The 19,882-nt window shown below is 50.4% G+C and overlaps 1 protein-coding gene across 1 annotated transcript; it reads left to right on the top strand.

Annotated features, from left to right (window-relative positions):
* Nucleotides 1-9,350: 9,350 nt before the first annotated feature.
* LOC123794718 (keratin, type II cytoskeletal 73) lies at nucleotides 9,351-19,348 on the top strand. The gene is made up of 9 exons (XM_045800982.2): nucleotides 9,351-9,797; nucleotides 11,299-11,513; nucleotides 12,325-12,385; nucleotides 13,027-13,122; nucleotides 13,815-13,979; nucleotides 16,495-16,620; nucleotides 17,012-17,232; nucleotides 18,307-18,341; nucleotides 19,092-19,348. Exons 1-9 carry the CDS (start codon nucleotides 9,351-9,353, stop codon nucleotides 19,346-19,348), a joined length of 1,623 nt encoding a protein of 540 aa, XP_045656938.1.
* Nucleotides 19,349-19,882: the final 534 nt, after the last annotated feature.

Raw genomic sequence — 19,882 nt, 5'->3', positions numbered from 1 at the left:
GTGACCCAGGGGGCAGAGAATGTGTGAGTGACCATCAGTAGTGACCCTCTGTCAACCTTCCCATCTGTGTCATGGACAATTAATTAATTCACTTATTCCCGAAACATCACCTGAGGTTTGTCAGGGGTGGGGAAGGGGGGTCTGGTCAGGGCCTTTGTCCAGAGTGCACATGAGTAGTGCAGGTCCTGGCCCTATAGGCTGGGGTTCCTAACTCCTTCAAACTTTCCCTCTGAACCTCTGGACCAAAGGGCAAAGTGGGGAGATTTCCCTGCCATTGAGAAAAACAGAGGAAAAAGAGTTTTCCTTAGCTTTCTTCAGTCCAGGTATGGTTGGCCTAGGCCCTAGCTGGGGAAAGGGTAGAGAAGGACTCTTGGACAGAGGGGGCTGGAGAGAGAGTATCAGTTGTGGGAGTCCAGGAACAACGGCAAGGAACCCACCGAGAGTCAAGATTGTGGGCAGGGGAAACTGAGGACAGCTACCCTTGTCGCTCCAGGTCGAAACTGATGCAGTTCTGGAGCCCAGGTATTTTCTAGAGTGAGACTAAATTACACATTACACATGGTATGGATCACATGTAGGGTATCCTTCCTTTGGAAATTGTCCTCCTCTGAGCCCCCATCAGAGGATTTATTGATTATTCTAATTGTTTTCATGCCAACAGGCTGTCTGGAGAAGTCACTGACAATGTGAGCTACTGTGAGTAATGAGGGATTCTCCTTTGTTGGTGACTCAGTAGTCACCCCTGACCTTTCCTGAGATAAGGAGGGAGGAGCTCTCAGCTAGGAGACTGGGGACCTGCAGCCATGACCTCACTCTGTGGGCACTGGCTGTGCAGTCTTGCACTGCTTGCGTCTTGTCCCACAGGTCACAAGACCAGGAGGGGATTCGAGTAGAGGATTCCTTTGCTTCTAGGATCTCATGCCCCTCTCCAGGTGGAGGAAGCAGAGACCCTGCCATTAGGACCCCCTGGCTGTGATGTGGAGAGTTGGTTCAGAAGGATGGGTGGGGTGGGAGCACTGGCATTGGTGGCCATTGTTCCTTTACGGACCACTTCAGGAAGAAGCCCCTCAATGCTGTGTGTGAGATGGGTGTTCAGGGATGTAGAAATAGCGATACCCAGAGCTATCCTGAAACCTTCCTCTCGGTCTCCCCATAGCTGTGGTGTCAAGCACAGTCCCCGCTTCTGATGTGGTTGCATCTGGCTTCAGGTCAAGGGGCAGAGTCTCTGCAAGAGGAGGCAACATCTTCAGAGGGTCTGGTGTAGCATCTGGGGCTGTGCCCAGGGCTTCAGGGTCTGCAGGGTGCAGTGGGAGATCCGGACGGTCCAGACCTCAAGTTGGGAATTCTGGAGACACTGGTTTTGGTGTGGAAAATGAGGAGTCCAGTTCAATTATTAACCAGGGCTCCAGCTGAGGGCACAGGAACCTGTAGATTGCCCTCCCAGAAGGAAAAGAAAATCTGGCCCTGATCTCACGGTGTCCATTAACCTGAGTATTTCACAGTGTACATATCTGCTCTGGCTGTACCCCACCTTTTAATTTTTTCATTTTTTTGCAATTTGGAGGCAGGCTTCTGGATCAAAACAAAATCTTTTTTTTTTCCCATACATCTAAAGGCGGGGGCCTCACAGGAAACCCGTCACATGCAGTCTCAATGGGCCTACAGGCCATCAGTCACCTTCTTGCCTATCTTACCTAGGGCTCTCAGTCTACACTGTCCCCTTCTATGGTACAGAAGCAAAATCTCTTCTTCCATCTCAGTCCTGAAGCACAGGCATACACATACCCTCTCTTTTACAATCACTATCAATTCTCAGTTATCCACCTTAATGGGTGTCAGTCATTAAACTGATAATCTGCAACCTAGATTTATCAAGAACTTACTTTCATTTGATGATTTTCTAAAGCCCCATCTGACCCATTCTGGGACATCAGGACATTCTGTCTCCTATAGATTCACAGACCCTGGGTACTTACCAAAGGGAGGAGTTTAGAGGAAGATCTATGGGGACCTGGAGGGTGTGGGCATGCCAGCCCAGACCCACCCCTTTCCCTGAGAAAGGCTGTGTGCATCATCACCTGGAGATAAATGTGACAGCAGCTGAGTTCATGTGTTTCCTCTTTCCCAGGGATGGGGATAAAAATATAACAGAAGCAAATATGTCTTAGGACCATACTCCAGGTAGAGTCCAGTTTAAAATACATACCCAGTGTGACCTGCTCGGCTAAAAGAGTGTGTAAGCCCTGGGCCTTACTAGTAAGGAGAAGATCTTGTAACCTATTTTTCCTTTCGAAGAGCTGCCTCCTTCTACCTTCCTACTCCTTGTCCCCCACCCCCCACCATACTTTCCAGGAAACTTCATCAGAAACTTATTCGTGTGGGAACTTTAAAAAATGTGCACTACTCAGATGGGCCCTGAGTATTGCTCTTCCCCAGTCATCACCCCGCAACACAAGCATACAGGTACGCATGCTCACTCTCTTCTCCCCATGCCCACTTACTTGTGCTGACAGAAGGCTGTGTTATTTCTACTTTGCTTTGAAAGGTGGACAAAAATGACCCTTCTTTCCCTCCTTATTGAAGAAGCTTCCGTTTCTGAAACAATGAACTGCAGGTCCTCCAGCCTTGCTTGGCAGCCAAGCTGGTGTCATTACTGCCTAATTAAGGGATAATAGTCTTGTTATCATTCCTGTTACAAGAATTATTATCAGCTAATGGCCAGCAGGTGTGAAGTGGGAAGCAGCAGCCTGGGGGCTCAGGTCACAAGGGCAACTCCACTGCTTTGTCTCCTGCTTTGCTCAGAAAATACTTCCCAGCTTAGCACCCTATGGAGTCCCCGGTGTGGGATTGGGAGTACGGTCTCATCAGTTCCCTGTCATGAGCGCTGTTGGGAGTGCTGAAAGGAGAGAACATGGCCAGCCAGGGAGAGGATGTGCATAGCTTCTCATCTGAGAAAGCCCTGGGTTTCTAGAGAGGCATGCATTCATTTGACAATCATTTATTGAGCACCTACTATGTGCTAGATTCTGTCCTTGACACTAATACAAAAAGATGGCCAAGACCTATGTCTACAAGGCAAGAGAGTGCACAGAGCACAGGGTATAAGTGCTGACTAGGGGGAGTGCCTACCAGGAGCAAGAGGCAAGACTAGCAGGATGGGGGAAACTTCTTTGATGGAGAGCCCTCAAACTGAACCCTGAAACCTAAATGTTGAGGAGGAGTTAGCCAGGGGGAAGGGATAGAAGTTCTACCTCCTAGTGATGGGAACAGTGCTTGGCACACAGTAGGTCATCAATAAATATTGATTGTTGAAGGACTGAAAAAGAGCTTGACAAGAGCTTGGCTCTTCAGGCTCTTTCCCAGAAGTGAAGTCCAGTGCAGCTGAGAGAGAGGTGTGGCAGGAGAGGTTGATGAGGACCTTTCTGGCGAGAGTGACTAATTTGTTCTGTTTTCCCGGGACATTCCTGCTTTTAAAACCGAGCATCCCGTGTTCTGAGAACCCACTCAGTCCCTGGAAACCGGGATGGTTGGTCATCCTGCTGCTTCGTTACCTCAAGTGATTTGGACTCCATCCCAATGTGTTTAACAGTAGAGTGATGCAGGGGCAAGGGTGTTTATCTAGCGGACAGAATGTGCCCGAGCCTGACAGTTGTCCCCCAATATCCTTTCTCCTCTTCTACAGAAATAGAAATTACAGATGAGCACACGGCCACCCACCTATGGGCAACATTTTCAAGCCTCCTTTACAAATAACTGTGGCTACGAAACAAGATTCTGGACAACGGAATGTGAGTTGAAATCATGTCATGCTCCTGACTGTGCCCTGAAAAGGCAGAGCCCCTGAGAGTGGGTTCAGTCTCTGAAGAAAAAATTGTGAGGATGTTTAAGAAACTCTATAAACTCAGGCTCTACCCCAAACCTTTTGAATAAGAATCACAGGGTTGAGTTGTTTTAAAAAGATTTCAGGCAGTAGTAGTTAAGAGGATGGGCTCTACAGCGAGCTGCCTGACTTCCATTCCCAGTTTCGGGCTGTGTGGTCTTGTCCAGGTAACTTAACCTCTCTGTGTCTCAGTTTCTGTAAAAAAGTTATCTGTAAAAAGTGCCTGTTGATCTTGCAACATTTATCCAGCACTTACTATGTGCCAGGTACTATTCTGAGCACAGTAACATGAAAAGAATATTGATTCTGCTTTTGTTGGGTATTTTATAAGTGCCAATTAGATCCTGTTCGGTGAGAGTGTCAGTGAGATCTTTTATATCCTTGATGATTTTTTTCTCTAGTGGTTCTATCAATTATTGAGGGAGGAGTATTGACGTCTCTAACTTTAATTGTGGATTTGTCTATTTCTTGTTTTGGTTCTATCAACTATGGCTTCACATATTTTGCAGCTCTTCCATTGGGCACATACACATTTGCATTGTTTTTTTTCTTTACTATTTTATTTATTTATTTATTTGAGAGAGAGAGCATGAGAGGAGGGAGGATCAGAGGGAGAGGGAGAAGCAGACTCTCCCAGAGCACAGAGCCCAACGTGGGGCTCCATTCTGGGAGTCCAGGACCTGGAGGCAGACGCTTAACCCACTGAGCCACCTACGTGCCCCACGCATTAGCATTGTTATGTCTTCTTGACGGATCAGCCCTTTTACATTTATATAAATGTCTCTCTCTGTTTCAAAATTTTTTTTTTGCTCTGAAGGCTACTTTATCTGATCTTAATACAGGTATGACACATACGTAACTCATAACAGTTTACCGCTATCACCATTTGACTAGTGCAAGTGAAGAAATCCTAACTCTCGGCATCCCTTTACTCCCCTCCTTTGTGATATAATTTCTTAAATATTTCCCTTAAATCTATTTAGAATTGCCCTAGTGTTATAATTTTTGCTTCAACAATTAAAAATCATTTAGAAAATTCAGGAAGAGAGGGAAAGTCTATTGTATTTACCCATATTTTTTAAATTACCATGTTCTTTCCTTCTTCCCAATGTTTCAAGATTTCTTCTTTTATCATGTCCTTTCTGTTTAGAGAACTTCTCGCCGTTCTTTTAAGGTAGGTCTGCTGGCAACAAAACCTTTTGCTGGGTATAGGAAACCATGTTGACAGTTTTTTGCTTTCAAGCACTTGAAAAATACTATGCCAGTCCCTTCTAACTTCCGTGGTTTCTGATGAGGCTTTGGCTGCCCTTTGAAACCCTTTCCTTTATAGGTAGGGTGTTGTTTCTCTTTTGCTGCTTTCACAATTTTTAATCCATTCTTAGTTTTCAGAATTCTGACTAGGCTATATCTTGGTGTGGATTTTTTGGGATTTATTCTGTTTGGATTTGTCAGCTTCTTGAATCTTTAGACTTATGTCATTTGGGGAATTTTCAGTTCTTATTTCTTTGAGTACTTTTTCAACCAGTCCTCTTTCTTCTCTCATGAAACTCCAATAACATGAATGTAAGATCTTTTGTTATAGTTCCACAGGTCCCTGATGCTCAGGTCCTTTCATTCTCCCTTCCTTCCTTCCTTCCTTCCTTCCTTCCTTCCTTCCTTCCTTCCTTCCTTCCTTCCTTCCCTTCTTCCTTCCTTTCTTCCCTTCATCCTCTCCTCTTTCTTTCTTTCTTTCTTTCTTTCTTTCTTTCTTTCTTTCTTTCTTTCTTGTCTATTTTTGTCTCTGTTGTTCAGGCTGGGTAATGTCTGTTGTTCTGTTTTATAGTTCAGAGTCTTTTCTCTGGCCCCTTTATTCTGCTGTTAACCTCATCCTTTGAGTTTTTTACTTTAGTTATTGTATTTATCAATTCTAAAACTTCTACTTGGTTCTTGATATTTTATTTCTTTGTTGAGATTTCTATTTTTCCATCTGCTTTGCATATTCTTAATTGCTACTGAAGCATTTTTATCATGCCTGCTTCAAAATATTCATCATGGGGTCCCTCAGTCAGTTAAGCATCTGCCTTTGGTTCAGGTCCTGATCCCAGAGTCTTAGGATCAAGCCCTGCATCAGGCTTCCCGCTCAGTGGGGAGTCTGCTTCTCCCTCTCCCTTTTGTCCAGCCCCCTTCCCCTGCTCGTGCTCTCTCTCTTTCTTGCTTCTCTTGCTCACTCTCTCAAGTAAATAAATAAAATCTTAAACTTTCATCAGATATTCTAACATCTTTGTCACCTTAGTGTTGGTGTCTATTGATTTTCTTTTTTCGTTCCTTTTGAGATGTTCCTTGTTCTTGATATAAGTGATTTTTGATCAAAACCTGGACATTTGGGTATTATGTTACAAGACTCTGGATCTTACTTAAATCTTCTGTTTTAGCTGTCTTCTTCTGACATTGCCCCAACAGGGCAAAGGATTGGGTGCCACCCTCTTACTGCCAGGTTGGGGTGGAAGTCAGAGCTCCCCATGTGGTGTCCAGTGGTGCTGGATGGATCTGGGACAATTGCCTGGTGGGGATGAAAGTCCCAGCTGCTGCCTTGGCCTTCCCTGGCATCACCCAGGGTGCCTCATTATAGTCTGGTGAGTCTAGGGCTCCTGCTCAAGTTTTGCTGGAGTAGGTGGGGATGGGACCTCAGAGTTTTTTGGTAATGTTTGGCTAGAGTACGGTGGTTACTGTCTATATATTTTCTGTCTTTCTAGGCTCCCCCACTCCTGGATATTTGGCTAGAAAAGTTAGACTTCTGTACGGCTTCTGAAAAATCTGCACCCTTCCAGGCTATCGCTGTCTTCTGCTCCAAGTCTGGGATATATGAAACAAAAAGGAAACCCAAGGGACTCACCACCATGTCATTCCCTGGCTCCCAAGATCCCTAGCCAGTGTGATTTTTTTCTCTCCACTTTTCAGAGTCTTTTACATTTGTTTTATATATAATATCTGGGTTCTTAGTTGCAGTAAGTAGAAGAATAATGTTCACGCTATTTCTTCTGCTAAAGCAGGGTCAGAAGAAGGGGAAAGTATGTCTACTCCATCTTCCCGGATGACAAATACTAAATATTTTTTTACAACATGATTTTATTGCTTCTGGGGGTGATGGGAGGTTGATTTACTGCCTCCTGCATGCTGAACCCTTCAGAGATGCCTGCCTAGAAACCTGAGAAAAGGCTCATGGCAGCACTGGCTCTCCATGGGACGTGAGGCTGACTTAGCAACTGGGTGAAGATCAGATAAGGATTCAGGTGGCATTGAGTTTCCCATGGCAATAGCAGTGGCAGGATGTGACATGTAAGGGGCCCTCTTAGGGGAGTTTTTAAAGACAGATGCCAAGGATCTTGTCCTTAGAGGGAATGATTTCAAGAGACATTAAAGAATCTTTTTGTCCCTCTTTGATTTCCTGAGAGTCCCTCTGTCCTATGGTTCTTGGCAGTGGAGAGGGAGGATAGGGTGTGGGTCTTGTGCTTAGGAACCTTTCTAGCTGTTGGGGAAGATTGGCACACACGTGGAACACATGTGGAAACACTGAATTAGAGCAAAAAATAGGTACACTTTGAGGAGGCTGGCCAGAGAGGAGAGTTGGATTGAGATGTGACCAGAGAAGTTTCCCTGGGGTGCCCATATGGAAAGTTCACAGGGAAGAAAGGCCAGGATGGGAGAGGGGTAGTGAAGGCCATGCAGAATGACGGCTGGCTGTGCATTAGCACTCATACAACCGCACTGCAGAGTCGGCACTCACGGTGTGACCACTGGCTGTCAGCTCCTAGGGAGTCATCTCAAGGCCGGTGACAGCAGTCTGTAGTTTTGCTGAGACATGGGTCTGAATCAGGTCTATCCTGACGCTGGTGTGCTGAAAGGAGTCAATTAGGGAGTGATTCTGGCTGGAACACTTTACATCCTCATCACAACACAGCGCTGTTGGTCTTCACTCATCATGCCTTATGAAGAAGTGGCAAAGGGCTAAAACCTTTGTGCCTAGTGAAAAAAAGAGTGGAAAAGATTGCCAAGTGCTATTGCTGGTAGTGAAATTGACACCATCTAAGAAAATAATTATTCTTAACTAGAAAATAGTTTTGTATAAAAAGAGCAGGGGAGGTTGAATTTGGCGAGTGCTTGGTTCTGCGGTGGAAGCATAATACTGGTGTATTATAATACCTAATACAGAATAGGGCTATGTCTCTGGACAGAAATAGAGAAGGACTGGCAAGCTTCATTCAAGCACTCTGGTGAAATAACCGCATTTTTGTGAAGGATATTATATACCGTGTATATATTTGGGATTTGGGAACTGGGAAACACTTGGGTCACATACTCTGGCGTTGCCAAGGCTCTAATGAAATTCAAGTGTTGGTCCTCCCTCCTAGAATTGTGAGCTAGGCTTCTGTCTTATTAATTTATGACCCCAGAGCCTAGCACAGTACCTGGGACAGAGTCAGCCTTTAACAGAAGACTGTTAAGTGAAGGATGGGTGAGTGGATGGGGAGGTCGGCAGACAGATGGGCAGATAGATGGACAACTATGGCCTTCGTAGTTCTGTATGTGGGGTCAGAAGAGCAGCCCAGAGAACCTCAGAGCTGAAGTCTTCATTGTCTTGGGTGTTTGCAACCTCTGGGATTCATACCAAAAAAGGGCTCATGAAATGTTTGCTGCCCTCGGCTCTCTGAGCCTCGGTTCTCCCATTTGTGAAATGTGGGTTATCATCCTTCTCCCCAGGCTGACTGAGGGACTAAGCAAGCTTCGGTGTGCGAGGAGCTCTTTTAATGCTGTAAAGTGCTGTGTTCGTGCTGACTATCATGAATGGTGGCAATGCCATTATTTCAAAGTCAAGGGTGGGGTGGTGGGAGAGCACAGGAGCAAAGATGTTGGTGTGTGCAGGGCTGCCTGGCGTACAGGGGAGTAGAAGACCTGCCTGGAAGGACGCAGCAGAGGCCTTGGATTCCTGTCTCCAGGAGCCCTGGGAAGCCAGGCCACAGAGCTTTTTCCTAACCACATAAAAGCAGTTCAGCCAGGGTCCCTGATCTGATGCCGGGAGAGCCCTGAGATCTCTCACAGATGACGCTGTCAATTAAAAGTCTTCCTTGGCACCCCTGCAATCCAGCCTCCCCCCTCCCTGAGGAAGGGCAATTGAGGCTGTGACAAACCTCTCAGCCAAGATCTTTCTGGGGATAATTTGGTCAGGCTAATTATCCCATGTTAATTAGATAAGGCTCAAATTACATGAGCCAGGCTTGCAAGCCCAGCACTTCGGGAGTTTTCAAGTTATTTACCTGGTGTCTCTGATTTTGCTGGGAGAAAATGATTTCTTGCTCCCAGGCAAACTAAACCCACAAATTAGGGCAGTGGCTCCCTCCTGAGCCCTATAAAGGGGGAGCCTGAGATTGTAGGCTGGTGAATTGCATCTCAGCTAAGGGTGAGCCTCTTATTCTGTCTCTCTGGCCTTCCCAGCATGAGCCGCCAATTCACCTACAAGTCCGGAGCTGCTACTAAGGGGGGCTTCAGCGGCTGCTCGGTGGTGCTCTCTGGGGGCGGCTCTTCATCCTACCGGGCAGGGGGCAAAGGGTTCAGCGGGGGCTTTGGAAGCCGGAGCCTCTACAGCTTGGGGGGAACCCGGAGCATCTCCCTCAACATGGCCAGCGGCAGTGGACGGGCAGGGAGCTATGGGTTTAGTCGAGGCCGGGCCAGTGGCTTTGCTGGCAGCTTGTTCGGCAGTGTGGCCCTGGGGCCCGTGTGTCCGTCCGTGTGCCCTCCAGGGGGCATCCACCAGGTCACCGTCAACAAGAACCTCTTGGCCCCCCTCAACGTGGAGCTGGACCCGGAGATCCAGAAAGTGCGCACCCAGGAGCGGGAGCAGATCAAGGCTCTGAACAATAAATTTGCCTCCTTCATCGACAAGGTGGGACTTTTTGGAGCCAGGGAAGCATAGAGCCCCTTCCTTCCTCTACCTTCACTGCCCTCAGGGGGCTCCCTGTTTGAAGCAGAGGAAGGCAGGACACTCACTCCTCAGGATGCAGACACAGTGAGGACAGAGCAGGGAAGAACGGGACAAAGCTGAAAGCAGTGCTGAGGGGGTGGGGGTGGAGGGTGGCCAGAAGGGCAGGAAGAGCCAGGGAGTTTGGTTTGGAAAGGTCTCCAGGGAGGCAGGGGACGTGGCCTCAAAGTTGAGAAGTAGGAGAGTAACAGTTTATGAAACTAGGAAGCTGGGGAGACCTCCATGGCAGGCTAGGATATCTATAAACCATGAGACCCAGTTTCTCCTCTCATGGGACCCAGACCAGCTCAGATTCAGGTTGAAAGACAGCCTCATGGCCTATAGTACCCCCAACGTATAAGGTGAGGCAGGTGGGGATCAGCGATACCCCGGAGCTGTGGTCCTCAAAAGTGCTCCCTGAACCAGCAGCATTAGGAGCACCTGGACACTTGCAGAAATGCACATTCTCAGGCCCCACCTCATACTGAACGGCAAGCTCTGGCAGGGAGCCCCAGGAGCCCCCAGGTGATGCTGATGACCATTTGAGTTTGAGAACCCCGAGGAACAAAGGGGTAGCAGGGCCTTGGGAAATAGAGACTTCCTGCGCACAGAGGAGCAGGGGAAGCTCACTGGGTGACAGCGAGCAGGGTGGCAGAGCATGAATAGGAGTCCACCGGACGGAGGCGGGGAAAGGAAGCCGAGGGAGGGGGAGCCGTCCCATGTAGCATGGTAGACCTGTCCGGAGAATGGGGAGAACTTGGCTTTGCGAGAGAGTCAGGTGAGTGGTGGAGGAGGGGAAGGACGGGGTGGGGACATTGCGAAGAGCACAGGAGGAATTTGGATTGGATCCTGCAGGTGATGGGGAACGGCCAGAGCATTTTGAGTAAGGGAATGATACAGTGTTCGCAGGCTGCCACTTGAGAATGCTGGTTCTTCCCCTGGAAAAACGCTCTGAGATCAGAGACTTGGACATGAAAGCAACATAGGAAGGCCCAAGCCCCTGAGTCAGCTGAGTGCTTGCCTTTGGCTGGGCTGGGAGATGCCATGATGGAGGGGACAGAGTGGAGGCAGAGCACAGGCCAGGCCAGCAGGCCCTAAGTGGGGGCACCCAGGAGTGTGAAGGCCAGGCCCGGCCAGCTTACGTGTCTAAGGACTGGCCCGTGGACGCTAGTCCAGGCAGATTTAGACAGGGGCCAAGGAGACAGGTCCGACTAGCGGGAAATGAAGATGATGAGGCCCTGCTGCATCTTCGGGGCTGCCTCCAGAAAGAGAACCTCAGCCAGACAAAGGGCGCTGGGCGGGGGAGGGCTGTGAGGGACATTTCCTAAGGGCCGAGGCTTACGCTTGAAGCTAATGCAGCCACTGTCCAGGAAAGAAAACGACATAGCCTCTCTATTGACCCAGTACCTGTTGCTTTGGGCCCCAGGTGCGGTTCCTGGAGCAGCAGAACCAGGTGCTGGAGACCAAGTGGGAGCTGCTGCAGCAGCTGGACCTGAACAACTGTAAGAACAACCTGGAGCCCATCCTCGAGGGCTACATCAGCAACCTGCGCAAGCAGCTGGAGACGCTGTCCGGGGACAGGGTGCGGCTGGACTCGGAGCTGAGGAGCATGCGGGACGTGGTGGAGGACTACAAGAGGAGGTGAGCGGGACCCCACACCTGGGCTGACTGGCCTGCTAGAGCTGGGCTTTCCTAGCAGGCACCGGGACACTTGTCGCTGGCCTCAGGGGCACTGAGTTCAGGTGAGAGTGGCCCATCCTGAGTTCCCCTACCCGGGCAGGGTGAGGGCCCTCTCTGGGCGGCCAGGCAGTTCGGACAGTGGAGAGTCAGCCTCTCAGGCAGTGACAGGGCTGTCCTGGCAAGTGGCCACCTCCTTGGCATGCTCCCTCATCCTCCCCACTGGAGAGAGCCTCCCAGCTCCTAAGCTTGCTCAGTGGGTCCCCAAGTTCCAAGGAACCACCCTCCCCCTGCCCCAACCCAGCAGGACAGGGAGTTGGAGTTGCTCTCATCTCCCTCAAGTCGTGGTCATTTGGGCCATGCCCCCTCTCCCTGTCCCAGGGGATAGTTCTGGCTTCCTTAAGACTCATGCTTCGAGATGGGGTGAAGTTATTAGCAGGGGTATCGGACAGCTGGAATGACATAAGAATCACAGCTAAAAGAGGCAGCAACATGTTCCTGTGATTTGGACACTTAATGGGAAGAGGAAGAACCCACTTACTCTCCAGGCATCAGGGGAAATCCAGACCCCACATCGTTTGGTGCCCTGGCCTGGGAGCGAGTTGCCCACAAACCCTGCCTATAGCACTGGCTAAGTAGTCCTAGCGAGCTGGACAGATTTGCAAAGCCATAGAATAAGACCTGCTATACGGGACATAGTGTGGGCACCTATTTTCCCGCTTCCGTGATGAGGACACACGCACACACCTTGCTCATGGCAACGCTTTCCCTGCAGGTATGAGGAGGAAATTAACAAGCGTACAACCGCTGAGAATGAATTTGTGGTGCTCAAGAAGGTGAGGACGGGGTGCGTATCCCTCAGGCACCCAGGTGGTGGAGTGTGGTGGGCAGGGGAGGGAACAGAGAGGAGACTGAGGACTGGGCTCCTTATAGAACGACCCGGAGCTGAAGTGCCAGAGGAAGATGGGGGGATGCACTGCTTGGGACATCTTGGGACACCTTGATGTTTACCTAGAATATATCACCTTGTCCATTTTTTATATTTGGTGTGAGTGGGCAGGAGCCCAGATGTGGGTAGTCAATGCCCAGGTGTGTCCACTTAGGCTTGGGAAACAGGACAGGCTTTGAGAGGGGCTGCAGGTTTACCTTTCAACTCTGCCTGTCCCTGGCAAAGTGCCGTGGCTGTCCTGGGCTCTGACGGCCGAATGACCCCCACGTGGGAGATAGCACTCCCTCCTAAGCCCCCTCTTTGAGAAACAGAAGCAGTAACAAGATTCCATTTTGGATGGGGCACAGAGGAGTTCCAGAGCTCACAGTGAGTCCTGGGTGAAAGTCGTGTTCCTGCCCTCTGGGTCTTGACTCCATTCCCTGGAGGCAGCTCGCTAGTCTCAGTGTTGGTGCTTAGATGCCAGTTCCTGGGAGAGCCCTGTCTGGGCTTGAAGAATGGCGATATCAGGGGGTCTCTGGATTCCTTTAGGATGTGGATGCGGCTTACATGAGCAAGGTGGAACTGCAGGCCAAGGTGGATGCCCTGGATGGAGAAATCAAGTTCTTCAAATGCCTGTATGAAGGGGTAAGGCTCCATCCCCCAGTCCTATCCCCAGCTCTGTCTTCTGGAAGGACAGACATGTGAGTGGTTGGTTACTCATTCCTTAGTAACTTTAAAAGCCCAGGGGATCTCCAGGATTTGGATGCTGGGCGCCATGTTGATCAAAGGAAAGTGTGACATCTATCCTGGTGCTCCCAAATGTTGTGTGCCATCAGTCCCAGCCTGGCATCCAGATGTCCTGGTCTCACTTCCTTCAAGAAGCCATGGGCCCTTATGGTGTTCCCACTGGCCTTCAGCCAAGGATATTCTCATTTCTTCCTGTCTTCTCCCAGCCACTTGTGTGTCTCCCTGGGTCTTGAGCAGGAATCTCCAGGGACAGAGGTAGGGAGTCTTCACACCCTTTCTAATGCCTTTGACCATCTGGCTTCAAGTCTGAGCCTGTTGGCCAAAAATATGTGGGCTCCTGTGTCCTTAGTGTTTCTCATGTGGTGGCCAGGCTCAAGTGACAGACAGATGGGCTGTTTTCTTTCTGAGCTGCTTCAAACCCATTCAACAGTTTTCAGATGTGGTATTGAAACATCAATGGGAGGCTTTGGGGAATACAGCTTGCATCTATTTAGGAGGGCGTAGGGGATCTCCTGCTAGGAAAGGGCCATCACCTTGGCATCCTCCTCTGCCCACAAAAGGCATTTCATGTTTCCTTCTTTCCCATGTAGGAGATCGCTCAGATCCAGTCCCACATCAGTGACACGTCTGTCATCCTGTCCATGGACAACAACCGGAACCTAGACCTGGACAGTATCATTGCTGAGGTCCGTGCCCAGTATGAGGACATCGCCCTGAAGAGCAAGGCCGAGGCCGAGGCGCTGTACCAGACGAAGGTGGGCCGCACACCTCCCCAGAGTCCATGGCCCTCCATGACCCACACATTTGCTGGGAACGCAGTTCTGTCCCGGGCACTGGGGGGAAGCCCAAAAGGAGGAGAAGATGAAGCTCTTAGACTGATCCACTTAGACTGGGGCAGCCATGGAAGGACACCTACAGCCAAGTGCAAATGAATGTGGCACAGACAGAGTCCCAGATGCTGCGGAGACAAAGGTTAGGGGACCAGGTGGGGCAGGTCAGGACTGACTTCCTGGAGGCAGAGGGTTTTGAACTGAGTCTGAGAGGAAGGGAAACATGGGTAGTTAGCATCTCAACTCCCTCATTAATTACAATAAATTAGGGGGTCTCTTGAGTGTGATCTGAGATCAGGTAATTCCTACCTTTCATTCAAGTCCGACTGCAAGGATAAAGGGGGAGTATGAGTCCCTTAGATCTTAACTCCTCTAATGGGTTGTGGGTGGGGAGGTGATTCTTTAGATAATTTGGTTTCTCAGATCAAGATGGCAACTTCCTAATCGTTCCATGCTGTTTATCGGGTTCCTTCTCAGGGGAGATTCACATACCTGAGGACTTGTCTTCTCCCTCCCCCTACCTCCTTGCCACTGTAGGGACAGAAAGATGTGGCCAGCAGGGGTGAGAGGAAGGGAGGCTCTCAAGGCCCAGGCAACAACACCAGCCAGGGCTCCTTGATAAAAGTTTAGACCCAAGTCTCTGGTCCCCACATCCCTACACGTGACTGCTGCAAGCCCTGTGGGACAGCCATGCGGCCCAGCCCCTCTGGATTGTCAGTGGCCAGTGCTTAACCCCAGGTTCCTTCCAGAAGAATTAGGCAGGTCTGCACAGACGTGATCTTTGGATCACTTGCTGTTTGGGGTTATCCATACCTGAACTTCTCCATCTCAGGGTAAGCACATAGTGACCAGAGTTTCATTAGTGTAGTTCTAGAAACAGAATTATGAGGTCTTCTTATTATCATTCCCCTTTTAAAGATGAAGAAACCAGGGCTCAGGGGGTGTCCGTAACGTGTCAGGTTCACTTAGCTGGTAAGTGATGGAGCTGGATTTGAATCTAGATGACTGATTGCCAATTCCACGGTGTAGACAGAAGATCAAGACATGACTCTGGTAAGAAGTGCTCATAGTGAGGGTTTGGGGTGGGCCGGGAGCGGAACGGAGAAGGCTGCTCACCTGTCTGCTTCAAAAGGAGACTGCTTGGTGTCAGAACTAGGGAAGTTAGTGCCTCCCTCTCTGTAGGTGTGTAGGGAGAGCCATCTTGCTCACACAGCTTTGTAGAGAAGCAGGAAAAGAACCACCTGTCCTACCCTAGTGTTTATCGTCCCAAGATTAGAACCAAAGATAAAACACAGGAGCATAGTGAGAATCCCCCTGCCTTCCAGGGGACCTGGCACCTTTAAGAGGAATCCTGAAACTGTGACCTTGTTAGGGTCAGATACGACCTGCAAGGCCAAGCACCGGGGGCAGAGAGAGGCAGTGCACAGCCACCAGAGTTGTAAATGTCACACTTTTCCAAGTTCCTCTTAAGCCAGATTCTGGGGTAGAACTAAAGTACCCTCTCTGGTGATTCCCTGGATGACATCAAAGGCAGGAGTGATCCTGAAACTAGTAGATGGCTAGTGGTGTTGGGGAGCAGCAGAAGCTGCCACCGCACACACACACACACACACACACACACACACACACACACACACACAATGTCCCTCATGCCCGGAAAGACTTCCAGTAGCCTGGGGCCCAGCTGAGCTATGAAGGAGAGGAAGCTCAGAGAAGACAGGTCCCTGCCATCCAGTCATGCTAAGTCTGATGGGGAAAACACAGAAAGGTGTGCTTGTAATACAGCGTGGTAAGATCTATGGACTGGAGTGCCAGGAGCTATGGAAATAGAAGTACACCCAACCAGGAGATGAAGGAAGGCCTCCTGGAGGAAGTGACTCTGCCCCAGCTGAGTTGGAACTAGCTAAGGAAAAAGGGGAAATGGATGGGGAAGGGTTTTCCAAGTGGAGGTAGTGGCTCATGCAAAGACTCAGAGACTTGAGAGCACAGGGACATTTAGGGAACATGGAACTGTTAGGCAGGTGTAGAAACAAGCAGATGAAGGACAGGGACAGTGAAAAAGGAGTCTGGAGAGACTGGTGGATGCCAAACCTCAAAGAACCTTGACGCTGTGCTCATAGTTTGAATTTGACCTTGACTTTGAAGGGCTATGGGTAGAGGAGCGTCATGGCTGGAGTTGAGTGTTATAAAGCTGCTGCATGGGTAGCCGGAGGCCTTCAACAGTTCTTAGGACCCAATCTAACCACCAGTGAGATAACTGTGCTTAAGGCAAACTAATAAATCCAATGAGCAGGTGGTTGAGTGGGAGGCTGTTGGCAGGCCTGATGAAGTTGGGGACCCCCACCCACCCGTCACACTCTGGAGACAAAGGCACAATCTGCCAGGCTGAGCTCAGCCAGGCCCCGAGTCAAGGTCTCTGCTTTGCCCCCTGTCCCGCCAGTTCCAGGAGCTCCAGCTAGTGGCCGGCCAGCATGGGGATGACCTCAAACACACCAAGAATGAGATCTCTGAACTGACTCGGCTTATCCAAAGACTGCGCTCGGAGATTGAGAGTGTGAAGAAGCAGGTAAAGGGGCTTAAGGGAGTCCTGACTCAATTCCCAAAGGAGGAGTGAACTGCCTATCACACATAGCTCCCCTGGGTCCCTCTCTTACTCTTGGTCTTCCATCTCAGAACCCACTTTCTCAAATGGACCCCCTAGTCTCATCCCCCACACTTACCTCCCATCTGAAGTCTGGAACAATTGGAAGGGTCTTTTCAGAAAGCCAAGTAGCTGAGAGTAACAATCTTCCCTGACCCACACTGACAGGACTCCTTCATCATGAATGTGGCTTTGCTGTAGGAAGTGGGGCCAGACAGAGGAGGGTCCAACCACAGTGAGCACATTGGGGTGAGGGGTGAAGTGAGGCCTGGAGGACCCTAGAACTCAGGGGAAAACGCTACCTCCTGACCCTCAGTGCTCCAACCTGGAGACGGCCATCGCCGATGCCGAGCAGCGGGGTGACTGTGCCCTGAAGGACGCCCGGGCCAAGCTGGACGAGCTGGAGGCCGCCCTGCTCCAGGCCAAGGAGGAGCTGGCCCGGCTGCTGCGCGAGTACCAGGAGCTCCTGAGCACGAAGCTGGCCCTGGATGTGGAGATCGCCACCTACCGCAAGCTGCTGGAGGGCGAGGAGTGCAGGTGGGTGGTGGGAAGGGTCTTAGAATATTAGAGCTGGAAGAACTTTCGGAATCTTCTGACTCAGTTTCCCAGAGTATGGGAGAGGTTGCTGGAGGGTCTGGAGATTCTTTTCAGGTCACCCACAAATATAGCTGTAAACAGCATCTGGTCAGTGAACAAGGCAGCGATATCCTTTATAGGTCTCCTGTGACTTTCCAGATTATGACAGGCAGGAAGTCTCAGCGTGGTGCTGTTGTGTCTCTCACACCACCCTGACCCTTACAAATATCCCTATTAATAAAGAGACAGTAGATTCTAGGTTCAGAGCCTCTGGCAGGCAACAATATCTAGCCAAAAATTTTTTAAATTGCTATATTTTTATTATGTTTATTTTTATTGCTACTTTTCTCCCCCTTTTTTGGTCAGGTAGTGTTGGCTTTCTATTTACCCTGGTGATCTAAAACTTCTTTTTAAGAAAAATGCATTTTTTTGGTTATAAAAGATGGAGCCAATGAAAAGCACTAAACATATACTGTATGAGTTGTACACGTCCGTAGCAACAATCAAACAGGTGTACGGGAAGCACTGGGGTGTGACAGTCTCGTTCTAACTGAGCACCGCTTGTCACTGAGACTCACGGGGGAGAAGCTACTGGCCCTAAAACCAGACAGCTCCTTAACGGCACTTCCGATGCTAATATTCTACACGTATATTTATTCCGGCACTAGCCTTGCAGGAATGAGGAAACGGGATAAAGAGAAACGCAGAGGAGGGACCCTGAGGGGTGTTGTTGTTGGGGGCCCCAGGTTTGCAAATTGGCACATCTCTGGGGGGAAGAGTAGCCTTGGGGGGGGGCACAGAGACTGCAGGTATGCCGAGGCCCCCCCAAGTTTGCAAATTGGCATATCTCTGGGGGGAAGAGTAGCCTTGTGGTGGTGGTGGTGGGGCACAGAGATTGCAGGTATGCCGAGGCCATCCGGCCGGCTGGAGGGGCTCGTGGAGGCTGGGCTAGGCTGCCTGCTGGCTTCTAGATGGGGTTCAGGGAGCTCGGATTCCACGCCCTGGAGATTCACCTACGCTTTTCTCTCCGCACAGGATGTCGGGAGAATACACCAACTCCGTGAGCATCTGTGAGTATCTCACACCCCGAGGGAGCATTTGTAGTCCATCAGTGATACGAAGTAAGCGGATGCCTACCACCCGCATGGAGCAGCCTGGGCTCTGGCTGGTGGATCACTAGGGTCGCCATCGCCTTACTTGCTGAGGCCTGTTGCCTCTTCCTCTGTGGGGTTCCCACTGCCAGCCTCCCATCACATTCCAGTACTCCACAGGGGCCCCTGCCCCAGAAATCTCACCTATGCTGGGATGATTCCCAGCACACCCTTCCTGCATGACAGAAGCCTTGAGCTTCCGGAGGCCACCTCCTCACTGAGAGCGGAGACCTGCGCCCAGACACGTGGTGCACCGCCCGTGTCCATGCTGGCTCCGTAGCGTTCCGCCCAGTCTCCTAAGACAGGCCAGCAAGACCTTCTCTAAATCAAGCAACCAGGAAATTCTTTGAAAAAAAATTAAGAATGTATTTTAAAGTTAAATGCAAGACCTGTTGGCTTATGTGATGCTTTGGGGGAAGCTCTTGCTACTCCTGTTTGTCTGGAGAATGAGAAGGTCCCCGATTGGGGGATTCTGTGGGATCTGGGCTATTTTTTTCCAGATCTTGAGCCGCTCAGGCATTGAGCATGTCATTAGAGTCCACTGTTGATGTGAAGTGTTTGCTTAAGAGGGAGGCATCGACGCTAGATACAGCTGGGAGATTGGAGGGGACTTGGGGTCACCCCTGCCCGGGGACATACACTTATCACTCCTCCCTGCACCCCCCACAGCGGTCATCAGCAGCACCACGGCGGGGACCACGGGCGCCGGGGCCGGCTTCGGTTTCAGCAGTGCCGGCACCTACGGTTACCGGCCCAGCTCGGTCTCGGGGGGCTACGGCATGCTGCCGGGGGGCTGTGTCACTGGCAGTGGGAACTGCAGCCCCCGCGGGGAGGCCAAAACCAGGCTGGGGAGTGTCAGTGAGTTCAAGGACCCCCAGGGGAAGACCTCCGTGCTGAGCTCCCCCGCCAAGAAAACCACAAGATAAAGTGGAAGCCCATTTCCCAGCTGTCCACCTCACTCTGCTTTTCCTCTGGACTCCCTTCTCCAGGAAACTCCGGTCGCACGTTTCTCCTGGTCTCCTTCTTGCTTTCCTTTGCCACTGACATTTCCGCTCTCCCACCTCCTGCCTTAGTCTTTCTGAATCTAGAATCAGGATTCCAGACCATCCTTCTGCCTCCATACTAAGAGAGCCCTTAACTCAGCACCACCCCCTTCCTGAAGCATTGCCAACAATGATGGCCTGGACCTTGCCCTGGCCTGCACGCCTCCCCCAGAGGAAGGTCTCTCTCTCAGCCATGACCCCCTCCACGCCCTGGCTTGGGAGGCTGTTTGGCCACGTGCTCCACGGGCTCATGAGATTACAGGTCCACCGATAGGCCCACAAGGGTGTCTCCTGTTACGGCAACACCGGCTCAGGCGGAACACCGGGGTAGAGCTCATACCTTGTGCGGCCCCTGCATGTATAGACAGCTGGGAATAGCCCTGAAGATGGGTCCCGTCCACGAAGGGATTTGTGCCC

This window comes from Ursus americanus, chromosome 25 (assembly GCF_024610735.1).
Source record: "Ursus americanus isolate L20-20 chromosome 25, mUrsAme1.1.p, whole genome shotgun sequence".
In the NCBI taxonomy this organism is placed as follows: domain Eukaryota; kingdom Metazoa; phylum Chordata; class Mammalia; order Carnivora; family Ursidae; genus Ursus; species Ursus americanus.
Note: the sequence above shows the minus strand (reverse complement) of the source record. Positions and strands in the feature narration are given on the sequence as shown.